General features: G+C 37.8%; 1 protein-coding gene across 8 annotated transcripts in view; it reads left to right on the forward strand.

Annotated features, from left to right (window-relative positions):
* LOC123524461 (mediator of RNA polymerase II transcription subunit 23-like) overlaps positions 1-19,641 on the forward strand; it is a 299,330-nt gene that overhangs the window by 155,483 nt on the left and 124,206 nt on the right. For all 8 annotated transcript variants that reach the window (XM_045302672.2, XM_053538842.1, XM_053538843.1 and 5 more), the window contains one exon: positions 18,480-18,592. In XM_045302672.2, coding sequence (XP_045158607.1) covers positions 18,480-18,592 — 113 coding nt within the window. The remainder of the gene's footprint in view (positions 1-18,479; positions 18,593-19,641) is intronic.

Consider the following 19,641-nt stretch of genomic DNA (forward strand, 5'->3'; position numbering starts at 1 on the left):
GTGCCTTCAAAAACTAGGTCATTAGGTCAAATAATAGAAAAACCTTGTGACCTCTCTAGAGGCCATATTTTTCAATGGATCTTCATGAAAATTGGTCAGAATTTTTTATCTTGATGATATCTAGGTCACATGTGCTCAAAAACTAGGTCACTATGTCAAATAATAGAAATAATGACGTCATACTCAGTTCAACACTGGGTCATGTGGTGATAGGTGAGCGATTCAGGACCATCATGGTCCTCTTGTTTATATAATTTATCTGCCCTGACAGTATAGCTACAACAGCTCTTTTTTCAAGGTACTGGGATAAATAATAAGTTCAATCCTTGATGTGTGGATACAGAATGACTTCATTGTAATTCATGTACTTATCTATACCCTAGCAGAGGTGTGCTTAGACTGGTGCTATGTATGATTCCTGTTTCTAATTGGTCCAAAGTCGAACATATTTTACATTGAATACACGAGTACTTGATCTAACAAATAGTTTGTTCTCTTTTACTATACGATTGTATATAACATAATGTGTGATGCTGAGATCCAGCTATGACTGTTATTAACCAAAGTCGTTCATAAGGTTATAACACACTGAATAGCTGTTCGTCTTTAAACTGTATAAAATTGACATATTTCCAATGGCCGCAGCACACATCAGGACCAATTTAGAATGTCGGTAACTTACATTTTCTTGAAGAATATTATCAGTGCTGACTAAAAATCAAAAGAAAAGCGGGGTTATGTTTGATGCAAGAAAAAAAATATTTTCAGTCAAACACACAAATTGCAAAATCAGCAAAACGTTAAACCCAACAATATAAATAAATAAATAATAAATAAGGAAGTTATCGCTGCATAACGACAATTTCTACTGCCGAATGACTTGGCAGTTTTGTCTGTATAGTTCACTATTGCCCCAAATTGATTCTGCTGGAAGTATTTTTTAGCTCACCTGTCACGATGATATCTAGGTCAGGTTCGAAACTGGGTCACGTGCCGTCAAAAACTAGGTCAGTAGGTCAAATAATAGAAAAACCTTGTGACCTCTCTAAAGGCCATATTTTTCATGGGATCTGTATGAAAGTTGGTCAGAATGTTCATCTTGATGATATCTAGGTCAAGTTCGAAAGTGGGTAACGTGCCGTCAAAAACTAGGTCAGTAGGTCAAATAATAGAAAGACCTTATGACCTCTCTAAAGGCCATATTTTTCATGGGATCTATATGAAAATTGGTCTGAATGTTCATCTTGATGATATCTAGGTCAAGTTCGAAACAGGGTCATGTGCGGTCAAAAACTAGGTCAGTAGGTCTAAAAATAGAAAAACCTTGTGACCTCTAAAGGCCATACTTGTGAATGGATCTCCCTAAAAATTGGTCAGAATGTTCATCTTGATGATATCTAGGTCAAGTTTGAAACTGGGTCATGTGCCATAAAAAACTAGGTCAGTAGGTCAAATAATAGAAAAACCTTGTGACCTCTCTAGAGGCCATACTTTTCATGGGATCTGTATGAAAGTTGGTCTGAATGTTCATCTTTATGATATGTAGGTCAAATTTGAAACTGGGTCAACTGCTATCAAAAACTAGGTCAGTAGGTCTAAAATGATTAAAATCTTTTGACCTCTCTAGAGGCCATATTTTTCAATGGATCTTCATGAAAATTGATCTGAATATTCACCTTGATGATATCTAGGTCAGTTTCAAAACTGGGTCACATGCGTTCAAAAACTAGGGCAGTAGGTATAAAAATAGAAAAACCTTGTGACCTCTCTAGAGGCCATATTTTTCATGAGATCTTCATGAAAATTAGTGAGAATGTTCACCTTGATGATATCTATATAAAGTTCAAAACAGGGTCACGTACCTTCGAAAACTAGGTCAATAGGTCAAATAATAGAAAAACCTTGTGACCTCTCTAGAGACCATATTTTTCAATGGATCTTCATGAAAATTGGTCAGAATTTTTAGCTTGATGATATCTAGGTCAAGTTCAAAACTGGGTCACATGAGCTCAAAAACTAGGTCACTATGTCAAATAATAGAAAAAAGGACGTCATACTCAAAACTGGGTCATGTGGGAAGAGGTGAGCGATTCAGGACCATCATGGTCCTCTTGTTCCATCTTGGGGTAAACTGCATACTGTTACTAACAATAACCAGCTTATTATAATGTAAAAGCAATGATATGAGACAATTTGGCATAAAATCGACAACAATTCTGGTTTAAATGCAGCTTTTATGGTGGCCATATTGGATTTAGGATGCCATTTTGTTTTCTTCTAAATTTGTAATTAGTTAACATTTTGCAAAATATAGTAATCTAATGTAGTGCAAAAGTTGGACCTCGTTATATGCATAAATCTGTTGTTATGAGCAGATTCCAGAAATCAACAGTTTCATCAATATTTTAAATATTTTAACCCCAAAAATAGACATTTTGCATCATGATACTTTTCTATACTTTTTATATGTTGTTGCATACACCTTGTATAATACTTATACAAAAAATCAATTCTTTGCGAGTTTTTTCCTTTATTTGGCATTTTGGCCATAAATGGGCGCTTCATTTATGATTTGAATTTAATCAAACTTGCACAAAAGCTTGTGTCACCATAAGATCTTGGTTCCTTTCTTGAACTGGCCAGGTTCCATTATGGGTTCGAGAGTTATGGCCCCTGAAAGGACCAAAATTAGCTAATTTGACTTTGTCTGCACAATAGCAGCTTCATTTATGATTTGATTTTAACCAAACTTGCACACAACTTGTATCACGATAATATCTCAATTCCTTTTTATACGCCCTAAGAGATGTATTATGTTATCGCCATGGTGTCTGTCTGTCTGTTGGTTAGCAATTTCCTTTCTGCTCTGTAACTCTTGAACCCCTTGAAGGATTTCAAAGAAACCTGACACAAATGTTCACCTCATCCAAACGATGTGCAGAGCGAAAGTTTCGGATGGCTCACTTCAAGGTCAAGGTCACACTTAGGGGTCAAAGGTCACATGACTTTGTTTTGTGTGTATATTGCTCTGCATTTGCGTTGCATTGCAGTGCTCTTTGTTTTTTTATGCCCCCGAAGGGAGGCATATTAGTTTTCAACTGTCCGTCCGTTCGTTCATTACAACGTTAACTTTTTGCATGAAGGCCAACGTTAACTTCAGCATGAAGGCCAACGTTAACTTCAGCATGAAGGCACTTTACTCGCGAACGACTGCACCCAGGACCTTCAAACTTCACATGATGGTAGTACTTATTGAGTTCATGACCCCTACTGACATTGGGGTCACCAGGTCAAAGGTCAAGGTCACAGGGGACAATGTTAACTTTTTGCATGAAGGCACTTTACTCGCGAACCATTGCACCCAGGACCTTCAAACTTCACATGCTGATAGTACTTATTGAGTACACCACCCATACTGACATTGGGGTCACCAGGTCAAAGGTCAAGGTCACAGGGGCCAATGTTAACTTTTTGCATGAAGGCACTGCGAACCACTGCACCCAGGACCTTTAAACTTCACATGCTGATAGTACTTATTGAGTACACAACCCCTACTGACTGGGTTCACCAGGTCAAAGGTCAAGGTCACAGGGGCCAATGTTAACTTTTTGCATGAAGGCACTTTACCTGCGAACCACTGCACCCAGGACCTTTAAACTTCACATGCTGATAATACTTATTGAGTACACAACCCCTACTGACTTTGGGGTCACCAGGTCAAAGGTCAAGGTCACAGGGGCCAATGTTAACTTTTTGCATGAAGGCACTTTACTTGCAAATCACTGCACCCAGGACCTTCAAATTTCACATGCTGATAGTACTTATTGAGTACACGATCCTTACTGACTTTGGGGTCACCAGGTCAAAGGTCAAGGTCACAGGGGCCAATGTTAACTTTTTGCATGAAGGCACTTTACTTGCAAACCACTGCACCCAGGACCTTCAAACTTCACATGCTGATAGTACTTATTGAGAACACGACCGCTGTTGACTTTGGGGTCACCAGGTCAAAGGTCAAGGTCACCAGTTCAAAGATCAAGGTGCTGCGGGGGCATTTGTCACCATTAGTGACAGCTCTTGTTTGGTAGATCCTTCTTGTTCACTTACAATAATTTTTTTTAATTACTTCCCTTTTATGTTACTATAAATAGCTTATTTAGTAACTTTTTTATTATTAGCCATAGGGAAAAACCGAGACCACTTTCCTGTTGTACAACATGGATGGTACCTTCAATTTGTATGTGTATTTTGACATATGTACCTTTAAGAAAATTTCAACTATATTTTCTCATGATTCTTTTGATTGATCTTGATTATGATTTTTTGACCTTCTTGTCCTTAAGTGCAATGATGACAGGTGAGCGATATTGGGCCATTATGGCCCTCTTGTGTAAAAACTAGCAATCTCTTTCTCACTATAATGGTGGAGGTAAAATTATTTATTCCAAGGATCATTGACAGATAGGAATCACAGGTAGGGTTGGTATAATATTTTAACCATGTATATAAAATATTTAACAAGAAAACAGCATTTAATGGTGTCTTTGAATTGCAAAACATCTATACTCAAGGCTTGATTAGAATAAAATTATAATGTTTTGGTACTTTTTGATCTATTTTTAATTCACCTGAGCCAAAGGCTCATGGTGAGCTTTTGTGACCGCTCAATGTCTGTCGTGCGGCCTGAGACGTGTGTTGTGTGTCCATCAACATTTTCTTAAAAAATCTTCTTGAAAACCATTGGGCAGAATTACACCAAACTTCACAGGAATGATCCTTGGGTGGCCCCCTTTCAGAATTGTTCAAAGAATTGAATTCCATTTAGAACTCAAGAAAAAACTTTAGAAATCTTCTTGTCCAAAACCTCAAGGCGTAGAGCCTAGATATTTGGCTTGTGACATCATCTTATGTTCAAATTATGCCCCTGGGTTGAAAAGAGGCCCTGCCCTGGGGGTCCCAGGTTTAACATAGACTTATATAAGAAAAAAAGGTCTTGTCTGAATGTTCAAGGCCTAGGCCTTTGATATTTGGTATGTAGCATTGCCTAGTGGACCTCTAACATGATTGTTCAAATTATGCTCCTGGGGTGAAAAGAGGCCCTGCCCTGGGGTCACTTGTTATATGACTTATATAGGAAAAATTACTTCGAAAATTATCAGATCGTATTTGTGCCCCCCCATAATTTTAAGAGTTATGGCCCCTGAAATAGTCAAAAATGCACATTTTCACCTTGTGACACGCCTAGCACAAAAAGTATTTGATACAGATTCATGAAACCTTGCTTGAGTCTTAATCATGATATGAACTTGCGCACCTCTTATTTTTCATCTGGGTCCGCCCCCTATTTCTAGAGTTATGGCCCCTGAAATAGTCAAAAATGCACATTTTCACCTTGTGACACGCCTAGATCTCGGTTCCTTTCTTGAACTGGCCAGTAGATGACCCCTGTTGATTTTGGGATCACTGCATTAAAGGTCAAGGTCACAGGGGCCTGAACAAGGAAAACCGTTTCCGGTCAGTAACTTGAGAACCACTTGACTGAGAATGTTGAAACTTCATAGGATGATTGGTCATGCGGAGGAGATGGCCCCCATTGATTTTGGGGTCACTCTATGAAAGGTCAAGGTCACAGGGGCCCGAACATGAAGAACCATTTCCGATCAATAACTTGAGAACCACTTGACCCAGAATGTTTAAACTTCATAGGATGATTGGTCATGCAGAGTAGATGACCCGTATTGATTTTTGGGTCACTATTAAAGGTCAAGGTCACAGGGGGCTAAACATGGAAAACCATTTCCGGTCAGTAACTTGAGAACCACTTGACCCAGAGTGTTGAAACTTCATAGGACGATTGGACATGCAGAGTAGATGACCCCTATTGATTTTAGGGTCCCTCAGTTAAAGGTCAAGGTCACAGTGGTCTGAAAATGGTAAACCGTTTCTGGTCAGTAACGTGAGAACCACTTGACCCAGAATGTTGAAACTTCATAGGATGATTGGTCATGCAGAGATGACCCCTATTGATTTTGGGATCACTCTATTAAAGATCAAGGTCACAGAGGGGGCTTAACATGGAAAACCATTTCCGGTCAATAACTTGAGAACCTGACTGAATAAGGAACAGTGCAGACCATGATCAGACTGCACGGATGTGCAGGCTGATCTTGGTCTGCACTGGTTGCAAAGGCAGAATCACTCTAAAGGCTAAAGGTTAAAAACTAGAACAGATATAGAATACCAACAAGGAGGCTATGTATGAATGTTTGAGCATAACCAATGTGTAGGTGACACAAATAGAGGTCACTGGCAGTTGATAGCTCTGTTTATTTTTTGGGGGGTGGGGGGGGGGTTGTTTGTTTTTAGCTCACTTGAGCACAAAGTGCTCAAGGTGAGCTTTTGTTATCGCTCCATGTCCGTCGTCATCCGTCATCAACAATTTGACTGTTAACACTCAAATGGTCACAATTTTGGCCCAATTTTAATGAAACTTGGTCAGAATGTTACCCTCAGTAATATCTTGGACAGTTCAATATTGGGTCATCTGGGGTCAAAAACTAAGTCACTAGGTCAAGTCAACGGAAAAGCTTGTTAACACTCTAGAGGCCACATTTATTACAATATCTCTTTGAATATTGGTCAGAATGTTAATCTTGTTGATCTTTAGGTCAAGTTGGAATCTGGATCATGTAGGGTCAAAAACTAGGTCACCAGGTAAAAAGAATCATAGGAAAAGCTTGTTAACACTCTACAGGTCACATTTAAGACTGTATCTTCATGAAACTTTCTCAGAATGTTAATCTTGATAATCTTTAGGTCAGGTTCAAATCTGGGTCTTTTTGGGTCAAAACCTAGGTCACCAGGTCAAAAAATCAAAGGAAAAGCTAGTTAACACTCTAGAGGCCACATTTATGACTGTATTTTAATGAAACTTTGTCAGAATGTTAATCTTGATGATCTTTAGGTCAACTTCGAATCTATGTCATGATGGGTCTAAAGCTAGGTCACCAGGTCAAATCAAAGGAAAAGCTAGTTTACACTCTAGAAACCATATGTATGACCATATCTTAATGAATCTTGGTCAGAATATTAATTTTAATGATCTTAAAGTCGTGTTCCAATCTGGGTCAGTTGGGGTCAAAAACTAGGTCACCAGGTCAAATCAAAGGTAAAGCTTGGTTATAATGGAGAGGCCACATTTATGACTGTATCTTCATGAAACTTGGTCAGAATGTTAATCTTTATGATCTTTAAGACACAAACATCGAAAATGAAACCACTGCTATCGTACTTTTCCAATTTAAAATAGCACTCTGCTTTTTTTCTAGAATAACACTCATATAAAACTCGAGAAGTCACATTTTCTACGTGATCTTCATAAAACTTTGTCAAAATATTTGTCTCTATGAAATCAAGGCCAGCTTAGATTCTACCTTATCAGGGGTTAGAATTAGGTCAGGTGAGTGATACAGGGCCTTCAGGGCCCTCTTATTTTATGCCCCCCCTTCGAAGAAGGAGGGGTATATTGTTTTGCAGATGTCGGTCGGTCTGTCAGTTCTTCGGTCGGTTGGAATGTAGACCAATCCGTTTCCAGATGATAACTCAAGAACGCTTGGGCCTAGGATCATGAAAGATGATAGGGAGGTTGGTCATCACCAGCAGATGACCCCTATTGATTTTGAGGTCTGTATATCAAAGGTCAAGGTCACAGTGACCCTGAATAGTAAAACTGTTTCAGGATGATAACTCAAGAACACTTGGGCCTAGGATCATGAAAGTTGATAGGGAGGTTGGTAATGACCAGCAGATGACCCCTATTGATTTTGAGGTCAGTATGTTAAAGGTCAAAGTGACCCTGAACAGTAAAACGGTTTCCGGATGATAACTCAAGAACGCTTGGGCCTAGGATCATGAAAGTTGAGAGGGAGGTTGATCATCACCAGCAGATGACCCCTATTGATTTTGAGGTCATTAGGTCAAAGGTCAAGGTCACATTGGCCAGGAACAGTTAAAACGGTTTCTGATCTTCTTGTCCAAAACCATAGGGCCTAGGGCTTTGATATTTGGTATGTAGCAAAATCTAATGGTCCTCTACCAAGATTGTTCAGATTATTTCCCTGGGGTCAAATATGGCCCCACCCCGGGGGTCACATGGTTTATATAGACTTATATAGGAAAAAACTTTGAAAAACCTCTTGTCCAAAACCACAGGGCCTAGGGCTTTGATATTTTGTATATGACATCATCAAGTGGTCCTCTACTAAGATTTTTCAGATTATTCCCCTAGGGTCAAATATGGCCCCGCCCTGGGGGTCACACGGTTTACATAGACTTATATAGAGAAAAACTTTGAAAATCTTCTTGTCCAAACCACAAAGACTATGGCTTTGATATTTTGTAATGTAGCATCATTTAGTGGTTCTCTACCAAGTTTGTTCAAATTATCCCTCAAGGGTCAAATATAGCCCTGCCCCAGGGGTCATATTGTTCATAATTATAGACTTATATAGGGAAAAACTTAGAATCTTCATGTCCATAACTTACATCATTCAAATTTGGACCACATGTATAGTTTTGAGTGGCAAGATGAACCTTGACATGAGTTGACCTTGATCTTGACCTAGTGACCTACTTTCACATTTCTGTAGCTACAGCCTTCAAATTTGGACCACATGCATAGGTTTGTGTACCGAAAAAAAACTTTGACCTTGACATTGACCTAGTGACCTACTTTCACATTTTTGAGGTACAGGCTTCAAATTTGGACCACATGCATAGTTTTTTGTTCCAAAATAATATTTGACCTTGATTTTGACCTAGTGACCTACTTTTACATTTCTCAAGCTACAGCCTTTAAATTTTAACCACAAGCATAGTTTTGTGTACTGAAATGAACTTTGATCTTGAGATTGACCTAGTGACCTACTTTCACATTTCTGAAGGTACAGGCTTCAAATTTGGACCAGTTGCATAGTTTTGTGTTCCGAAATAAAATTTGACCTTGATTTTGACCTAGTGACCGACTTTCACATTTCTCAAGCTACAGCCTTCAAATTTGGACCACATGCATAGTTTTGTGTACCAAAATGAACTTTGATCTTGAGATTGACCTAGTGACCTACTTTCACATTTCTGAAGCTACAGGCTTCAAATTTGGACCGCATGTATATTTTTGTGTTCTGAATTGAAATTTGACATTGATTTTTATCTATTACGTACTTTCACATTTCTCAAGCTACAGCCTCCAAATTTGAAGCATATGCATAGTTCTGTCTACCGAAATGAACTTTGACCTTGAAATTGATCTAGTGACCTGCTTTCATATTTCTCAAGCCACAGCTTTCAAATTTTGACCACATACACATTGTTTTGTACCGAAATGAAATTTGACCTTGATTTTGACCTTGAGCTAGTCTTGAAATTTGGAACATTCAAAAATGGCTCAGTGGTAGGTGCCAAGATCACTCTGTAATCTCTTGTTAGGTTAATAGGTTAAAGGTCAAGGTTAGATTAAACCAGAATGGTAGAACATTTGTTTACAGTGAGCATATAATTTCTGTTCCTTGTGCAATTACTGAATGCATCAAGGGGGGCATTTCGTGTTCGACGAGCTCTTGTTTAAGATACAGCCTTGAAATTTGAATGACATATACAGCTTTTGCACACTGATCCTAAAACTGACATTCAGTGGCCGTGAATGTGACCTACTTTCTTAATATTTTAGCATCAGTTTGACATTTGAAACATGTAGCTTATATTACTCAGGTGAGCTTGCTAGCTCACCTGAGCAATGCTATTGTGATCGCACGATGTCTGGTGTCTGTCTGTCTGTTGCCTGTCGTCTGTCAACATTTAGCTTGTGTATGCGATAGAGGCTGTATTTTTCAACTGATCTTCATGAAATTTTGTCAGAATGATTACCTTGATAAAATCTAGGCTTAGTTCGAAAATGGGTCATCTTGAGTCAAAAACTAGGTCACTAGGTCAAATCAAAGAAAAACCTTGTGTATGGAGTAGAGGCTGTATTTTTAGCTCGACTATTCGAAGAATAGTCTAGCTATTCTACTCACCCTGGCGTTGGCGTCGGCGTCCGCGTCACACCTTGGTTAAGTTTTTGTATGCAAGTACATACAGCCATCAATTAAAGGCATATAGCTTTGAAACTTATTTTTTCTTTTTCTAGGTCAATTACCAACCTCTCTGGGTCAAGTCCCATAACTCTGACATGTATTTTGAGCAAATTATGCCCCCTTTTGGACTTAGAAAATTTTGGTTAAAGTTTTACATGCAAGTTACTATCTCCAAAACTAATGCAGATATTGATTTGAAACTTCACATGTGTCTTCGGGGTTATAAAACTAGTTGATAGCATCGAGTCCCATAACTCTGACTTTCATTTTTGCCAAATTATGCCCCCTTTTAAACTTAGCAAGTTCTGGTTAAAGTTTTGCATGCAAGTACATATAGCTATTACTAAAAGGCATATAGATTTGAAACTTATTTTTTCTTTTTCTAGATCAATTACTAACCTCACTGGATCAAGTCCCATAACTCTTACATGTATTTTGAGCAAATAATTCCCCTTTTTGGACTTAGAAAATCCTGGTTAAAGTTTTGCGTGCAAGTACATACAGCAATTACTAAAAGGCATATAGATTTGAAACTTATTTTTTCTTTTTCTATATCAATTACCAACCTCACTGGGTCAAGTCCCATAACTCTGGCATGTATTTTTTGCAAATTATGCCCCCTTTTGGACTTTGAAAATTCTGGTTAAAGTTTTACATGATTGTGAGTTTCTATCTTCAAAACTAATGCAGATATTGAATTGAAGCTTCACATGTGCCTTCGGGGTTATAAAACTAGTTGATAGCAGCAAGTCCCATAACTGATATGCATTTTGGTCAAATTATGCCCCCTTTTGAACTTAAAACTCTTTTGATATTTAACCTTTTTGGGTAATATTTCCCTGCTTCTGAGACAATATTTCGAATAGTCGAGCTTGGCTGTCTTACGGACAGCTCTTGTTCAATTGATCTTCATGAAATTTTGTCAGAATGATAACCTTGATGAAATCTAGATCAATTTTGAAAATGGGTCACCTGGGGTCAAAAACTAGGTCACTAGGTCAAATAAAAAAAAACCTTGTATATGCGATAGAGGCTGTATTTTTCAATTGATCTTCATGAATTTGGATCAGAATGATTGCCTTGATGAAATCTAGGTCAAGTTCGAATATGGGTCATCTGGGGACAAAAGCTAGGTCACTAGGTCATATCAAAGAAAAACCTTGTGTATGCAATAGGGGCTGCATTTTACACCGGATATTCATGAAATTTAGTCAGAATGTTTGTCTGGATGAAATCTAGGTGGAGTGTCAATATGGGTCATCTAAGAAAAAAAAACTATGTCACCTGGTCAAATTAAAGAAAAACCTTGTGTACGCAATAAGAGCTGCATTTTACACTGGATATTCATGAAATTTAGTCAGAATGATTGCCTTGATGAAATCTAGGTCAGGTTAGACTGGGTCATCTGTGGTCAAAAACTAGGTCACTAGGTCAAATCAAAGAAAAACCTTGTGTATGCAATAGAGACTGTATTTTTCAATTGATCTTCATGAAATTTGGTCAGAATGATAGCCTTGATGAAATTAAGGTCAAGTTTGAATATGGGTCATCTGGGTTCAAAAACTAGGTCACTAAGTCAAATCAAAGAAAACTGTTTTGTATGCGATAGAGGCTGTATTTTTCAATTGAGGTTAATGAAATTTGGTCAGAATGATTGCCTTGATTGAATCTAGGTCAAGTTCGAATGTAGGTCATCTTGGCTCAAAAACTAGGTCACTAGGTCAAATTGAAGAAAATACTTGTTTATACTTAAGAGGCTACATTTTTGGTCCAATCTTATTGAAAATTGGTCAGAATATTTGTTTCAATGAAATCACTAGGTCAGACATGTTTACACTGTTGTGGTATTTTTCTGAGGTGAGCGACCTAGGGCCATCTTGGCCCTCTTGTTCATGTTATCTTCATAATCTTCCAGCTGTGTCAGGTAACTGTTCTCAGTTATGGCTCTGCCACTGGGTTTTGTTTTGGTTTGTTTCTTTTGGGCTTCAAATGAAGACTTACATGTGGGACATACACTTTGATCTTTGGCTTCAGTCATAGGTTGATTTCTAGGCTCCAGTTTCAGTTTAACAAATTCCTCTACAGCTTCCTTTCCTGCGTTGAGGGCCTTTACCTTACCAGTTGGATTTTCTTCTCGGAATCCCACTGCTGGGAATAGCTGAAGAATATCGAATGTATGTGCTGGCAAAACAAAGAGTATGATGTTCTGTGTTCTTGCCCATTTGATTAAAGATGTTGAAATGTGTGATGAGTGACCATCAAAGATAAGAAGTATTGTCTGTGAGGTGTTAACTCCTGCCCTTGCATAGGGCAGAAAGTGTTCTGTGAGGTATTTCTTAAAAATGTCACCATTTGACCAGCCAGACTTCTCCCCTTGCTACAGATGATGTTCCCTCCATTAAGTCTGGATTAAATTGTTTTCCCTTGAATACAAAGAAAGATGAAACATAATTCCCTATGGCATTCACACAACTAATTATGTCTCCCCACCCCCTCTGGGGGAGACATATTGTTTTTTGCCCTGTCCGTCCGTCCGTCACACTTCATTTCCGAGCAAACCATTTGACCTAGAACCTTCAAACTTCATAGGGTTGTAGGGCTGCTGGAGTAGACGACCCCTATTGTTTTTGGGGTCACTCCGTCAAAGGTCAAGGTCACAGGGGCCTGAACATTGAAAACCATTTCCGATCAATAACTTGAGAACCACTTGACCCAGAATGTTGAAACTTCACAGGATGATTGATTATGCAGAGTAGATGATCCCTATTGATTTTGGGGTCAGTCTATTAAAGGTCAAGGTCACAGGGGCCTGGTCATGTAAAATCATTTCTGGAGAATAACTTGAGAACCACTTGACCTAGAATGTTGAAACTTAATAGGATGATTGGACATGCAGAGTAGATGACCCCTATTTATTTTGAGGTCACTTGATCAAAAGTCAAGGTCACAGGAGCCTGAACATGGAAAACAATTTCCGATCAATAACTTGAGAACCACTTGACCCAGAATGTTGAAACTTCATAGGATGATTGAACATGCAGAGTAGATGATCCCTATTGATTTTGGGGTCAGTCTATTAAAGGTCAAGGTCACAGGGGCCTGGTCATGTAAAATCATTTCTGGAGAATAACTTGAGAACCACTTGACCTAGAATGTTGAAACTTAATAGGATGATTGGACATGCGGAGTAAATGACCCCTATTTATTTTGAGGTCACTTGATCAGAGGTCAAGGTCACAGGAGCCTGAACATGGAAAACAATTTCCGATCAATAACTTGAGAACCACTTGACCCAGAATGTTGAAACTTCACAGGATGATTGATTATGCAGAGTAGATGATCCCTATTGATTTTGGGGTCAGTCTATTAAAGGTCAAGGTCACAGGGGCCTGGTCATGTAAAATCATTTCTGGAGAATAACTTGAGAACCACTTGACCTAGAATGTTGAAACTTAATAGGATGATTGGACATGCAGAGTAAATGACCCCTATTTATTTTGAGGTCACTTGATCAAAGGTCAAGGTCACAGGAGCCTGAACAGTGACTTGAGAACCACTAGGCCAATAGTGTTGAAATTTAGCAGGATGACTGGACATGCCAAGTAGATGATCCCTGTTGTAGCCAACATCAGTGTCTCTTTGACTTTCGCTCCTGACCCCTATTGACATCTTGCCTATAGGTCACAATAGCGTAAACAATACTCCCTATATATTCTATATAAAACAGACAATGTTTACAGAGTTGTCACATATAGCCAGGCCCATTTTAAATTGCAATTCCTTACCTCATTGTAAAGAGTAGTCTTTAAACCATCAAAAAATGTAAAGAAAAGTAGGGGTCATGTATCTTCTAAGAAAGATTTCTCCTGTCACATTTGTTTACTGTAAAACTACATCAAAAATGACCCGGTCATGAACCCATATTACTACGCTTGCTGTCATTGGATTTTACTTCACAAAATACAGCCTTCCCTCTTGATTTTTCTACTAGAATGTCAGCAGTATATCCACAATGAAATTTAAAACAAAAATAGCACCAACAAATACCTGGATTGCCTTCTCAGATGAAAAAAATAGTCCCAAATTAACTGTCCGCCATTATGCGACTAGACCAGATGGTACCCAGGTGGTTCCTTAGTTTAGTTAGGCTATAAGGAAACTCAATGCTTCCCTTTTCAGACTTTGAAAACTTTGATTATCAAAAACAAGTATTTCAAACAAGACTACCAATTTTTTTGTAAAAATTCATAGAAATATTCTCAAAATTCAGTTTTCTATACGGTCATGAATTTAACATAATTGCTCGGTTAAGCTGATTTTAAGACAAATTTCATTCTTTACATAAACAGGCCTATTTCTGAAATTCCGTCAAAATTTGTTATCAAATATGTATGACTGTATGCGGATGTCTTCTTCTCACTTAAATATTGCTCTATATGGATACTTTTTTTCTATAATTGTATATCTGATATGAAAATGCCTTTTTTTTCAAATTTTGGGCAGTTTTTTTACCCAGAATTTCTTGGTTTGAAATGCTTTTTTGCAAATTATTCAGTAAAACAGGACTTCCACAAGCAATTTAGCATGCAGTTAATCAAAATTTGGAACTGAAAAACAGTCCAGCTTTCCCAGTCCAAATGCACCTTCTAATGAAAAAAATGACAATACACTGGGCACCCGGTCTGGTACTAAAAAAAGAAGTGTGATATGTCAGCCTGCTTGGGAGCCAGTGAATGTGCTATTAACTGAGCCTATTCAGTATCTTTGAAGGCTATCACTTTGGTTCTAATTTCAAACTGCATTGCAATTAAACACTTAAAAAAAAAATTACCGTAATTACCCGTGGGATAACCGTTAAACATTAAAAATGGTTAAAAAGCGCTCTCGTAAAATGTGTGTAAAAAGGTTGGATTTATAATTGGTTGATCAAAGTGTAAACAAAGGTAAAGCATATAATTATCTTGACCAAACTCTGTTGTAAACAAGTACCACAGACTAGATAAGGAGTCATATGAGGGTAGAATTTTGAAAATCTTGGTACACTTTCTTTCAAAGATCAGAAGGCTGCACCATTATGCAACACCATTGCGGCCTCTGTTCAACGTGAAAGGTAATTGATGAGTATACTAGTCAATGATTAAAAAACTTTCACCCAGCATTTGTGGATTACAAATAAAGTTGTACTGGTCCAGCACTGTACAAACAAATGTTTAATTCTGAATAAAAATGAATGTGTTGGTAAAAAATGCCTGTACAGGTGACTTATCTTTGAGCCGAGCTTCACGTCGGGTGGGGTGGGCTTGGAAGTGAACGTATTATAATGTACTAATATAGCTATGTCAGTGATTACTACAAAATGTATGAGGGTAGAGAATGAGGGTTGTAAACAGGGTAGAAAGGCTGCAAAAAATAAACCTAGGGTTCCAGGCCGGCCTGATGACTACCCCAATTAGTAATACTGGTGCATCTAGAATTTTGAACATGGCCCAAATATTATTACACAAAGTGTACCAGCAATGCAAAAGGCTGCTAACAAAGTTGGAAATGGGTAGAAATTAAATGTGATAATATGCAAGACATAAGACAAACTTAAGTCTGAAATGAAAAATGTGGTTACACTGACAGTTCTAAAGTAAATGTTGAGGGTGAGTCTTGTAACACAAACCCACTATTTCAACTCTGAAAGCAACCATTTCAAGCTGGCCCTCTATTGTGCCTCAACTATGTGTGCAAAATAATACAAAAAAATCAAAAAAATAATAGGTGCTTATGTGGTGTTAAAATTTGTAGTAATGCTTCAAAATTACAATAAAGGTATGATTGTAAAATGTCCTAACCATGCGGGTCACTGGACAGCAAACTTAGAAGTGACCGAATCAATTTGGATAAAGAAGGCAAAATGTTTTTTATTTCCCCATTTTCCCCCCCCCCCCCCCCCCCCCCCCCCCCCCATTCTTTTTTAGAGTGAAAATGTAGCAAAGGAAAATACAAAAAGATCTTAATATTGCAAGTTACACTGGTGATGGTGACAGCTAAGAGTAATTCTGGGGTAGATAAGGAAAAGGTAGCAAAGTAACACACTTTAAAGAGTAAGAAATCTTGCAAAATCTCTTAAGCGAGAGTTGTACAAGGCTCATTCAGTAACACTATGTTCTCTGTCCCCAGTAAACAAAAAATCCAAATATAAAGAATAGAATTTGATTATCAGTAAATCTAGATGTATATCGTGCTCATTGTGAGCTCATCATGTCTATAATAAATCAGGGTAATAAAAATGTAAATGCCAAAAAATTATTCAAACAATTGTTCTGTGCTCAAGGGCTACTGCGTGAGCCTTGTAACAGTACAGCCTTGTTTGTACCGTAATTACCGTCAAGTTAAAAAATACCTCCAGCAAATGTTAAAAATCAAAATGGAACTTTCTGATGAAAAAGCCTTGTTACAATGTAGAATATATTTATGGGTCCAGAGAGTATAGATAAAACCAAATTATTGTCCTCTACTCAAAAATGTGAAGCGGTAAATAGTGCATATCAAGCTAAGTATGCCAAAATCTGTTACGTTTCCCCGAAAACTGTCACGGGCCGTCATTCACTGGCAAATCTTGAGAATTAAGCACGGGCAAGGTGGGGCGATATCTCTCAAGGCAAGGGCCTTGGGTACAAGTCCTGCCGTGGTTCTGCGGTTGTGAAACCTTTGCTTGATTAAAGGTAGAACGTAGAGAAAAGCTCTTTCGGTCCTCGGGCTACATTTCGAGGGCAAAAGCTGCAAGGTTTGCCGTCGAATGCGCAATTACAGTAGTACCATTCTGAACATCATTACACTAATGGGCTCCTCCTGATTTCTAAGACAGATTACTCCTCAGCAGCCCCCTAATGTCATACATATGAATAAAACCTTTTGTAGAGTAAACTGGCTGGGTCTAAGTGCACTTCGATGGGTTAATGTTTGTTGTTGGTGTTGTGGTTATCTCAATATTGGCAATAATATACCAAATATTCTATTACTATAACTTATTTATATTATAATAATTGATAAATAAAAGAAACAAGAATAAAGTAGCATATTTTACAAAAAGAATACAATCAGGATAGTTCATCCCCCAAGTTGGTGAGATGTACATTACATCCACACCGCCCTGTCTCTCATTGTTTATCTCTGTAGGCTCTAAACTTTAATGTTTCAGGGTTTACAAAAAAGTATATGACCAAAGATGGGACACATGAAAAGCCCTATAGGTAGTTCTAGTAGGCTGTGGGAACACATATTGCAAGTCTGGGAGCATATTCTCCCCACTCCTACTTCTTTCCACTGGGGAGAGTGATTCTAATGCGGCCATACTGAGGCAAATTTTGGCTGAAGTGGGTCCAATACATTTCAAACAGAGTTTTGTACCAAATGGTACTGAATTTGTGTTAATTTAGCTCTAATAGCAGTTTGCATGAAATGTAAATCCATTTTTGCAAGTGCAGACGATATTTTTTGACATGTGACGTATCCTGAATTTTTCTTATAGGTCACCAATAGCGTAAACAATACTCCCTATATATTCTATATAAAACAGACAATGTTTACAGAGTGGTCACATATAGGCAGGCCCATTTTATTGCAATTCCTTACCTTCATTGTAAGAGTAGTCTTTAAAACCATCAAAAAATGTAAGAAAAGTTAGGGGTCATGTATCTTCTAAGAAAGATTCTCTGTCACATTTGTTTACTGTAAAACTACTTCAAAAATGACTCCGGTCATGAACCCATTTACTACGCTTGCTGTCATTGGATTTTACTTCACCAAAATACAGCATTCCCTATTGATTTTTCTACTAGAATGTCAGCGTATATCCACAATGAAAATTTAAAACAAAAAATTAGCACCAACAAATACATGCTTGATTGCCATATCAGATGAAATAAATAGTCCAAATTACTGTCCAGCCATCATGCGACTAGGCAGATGGTTACCCAGGCTGGTTCCTTTAGTTTAGTTAGGCCTATAGGACTTTGCATTGGGGGAGACATGTGCTTTTTTACAAAAGCAATTTCTAGTTAGTGTAGTTGTTATTGCCTGAGGTTTGCTGTTAAAGTGTTGCTATGATGTTAGGTGGTCTATGGTCAGGCTGTAATCTTGTTTCATCCAGGTTGTAAATATTCTTTGGCTATTCAACAACTAGAGTATTTTGTATCAGAACTGAACCAAACTTACACAAAGTCATTATTAGTGCATATCTCTATAAAATCAAGGCTAAGTTTGATAACCAGCCAATTCAGACCAGTATCTCAACATTTGATTAACATGAAATTAATGGTTTCCATGTTTGTTGTACAATGATTTCTGTTTGCTTCATTTTAGGTCGATCTCATCTGTTACCTGTTGTTGGACATTCTGTGGCCACAAATAATGTATGGAGGTTGAATTCCAAAGATTTAAAATTCTCCTTAAGCGGACCACTACCTTATAGTAGGGTATGTAATTGTATATAGTAAACTCTGTAAGAAATGTGTTTGCCTTTCATGGTCATAAGTAGGAAACTAACCAATACTTTTGATACATTTACAATACTCTACTATACTTTCAGCTTGACTGTTATTCAGTGGCAGAAAATACTGAAATAACTTTTTAGGTAGACTTTTCGTAGAAAAAGTAGAGCTATTGCAGTTGCCCCAGCGTCGGAGAATTTTGACAGAGTTGTGCCCCTTTTTAGCCACCATCATCAGATGGTGGGCTATTCAAATCACTCTGCGTCCGTGGTCTGACGTCATTCCATCCGTCCGTCATCCGTCCGTTAACAATGTCTCGTTATCGCATCTCCTCAGAAACTACTGGGGGGATTTTGATCAAACTTTGTCAGAATGGTGTATTGGTACCCTAGTTTTGTCCCCCTGAAAATCAGACTGGTTCAACAATTTTTGAGTGAGTTATGGCCTTGTGTTTATTTTAACTTCTAATTAATTTTATATCCAGTGGGCCCTCAAGCAGTTATATTGGTTTTTTATGGCCTTACCTGTAGAAGGGTCATAAAAGTCTGCAGACACTAATGAGATAATGATTCAAGGTTGTTTAATCTTTTTCTATTACAACTCAGCAGTGAATGGTCTACCCTAGCAGATTGATGATTAATTAGTTTATTACTCAAATTTCAGGGTTAATTATTAGTTATTATTAAGTAATTATATGTGCCATTCTATGTATCATAATAAGAAAAAAATGGATTATTGATATAATCATTAATGTCTCCCCATATCTCTCTTGCTTAGGGTATTGGTTTAATTATTAGTTATAATTATTAGTTACCTACTGTTAGGATTTTGAGCTAGTCTTGAAATTTGGAACATTCAAAAATAACTCAATGGCGCCAAGATCATTCTGTGATCTCTTGTTTAGCTATTGTGATTGCTCACCATCTGGCATCCGTCCGTCCACACTTTCCTTTAAACAACATCTCCTCATAAACCACCAGAGCAATTTTGTGAAACTTCACAGGAATGATCTTGATGGTCCCCTTTCAAAATTA

This window comes from Mercenaria mercenaria, chromosome 3 (genome assembly GCF_021730395.1).
Source record: "Mercenaria mercenaria strain notata chromosome 3, MADL_Memer_1, whole genome shotgun sequence".
In the NCBI taxonomy this organism is placed as follows: Eukaryota; Metazoa; Mollusca; class Bivalvia; order Venerida; family Veneridae; genus Mercenaria; species Mercenaria mercenaria.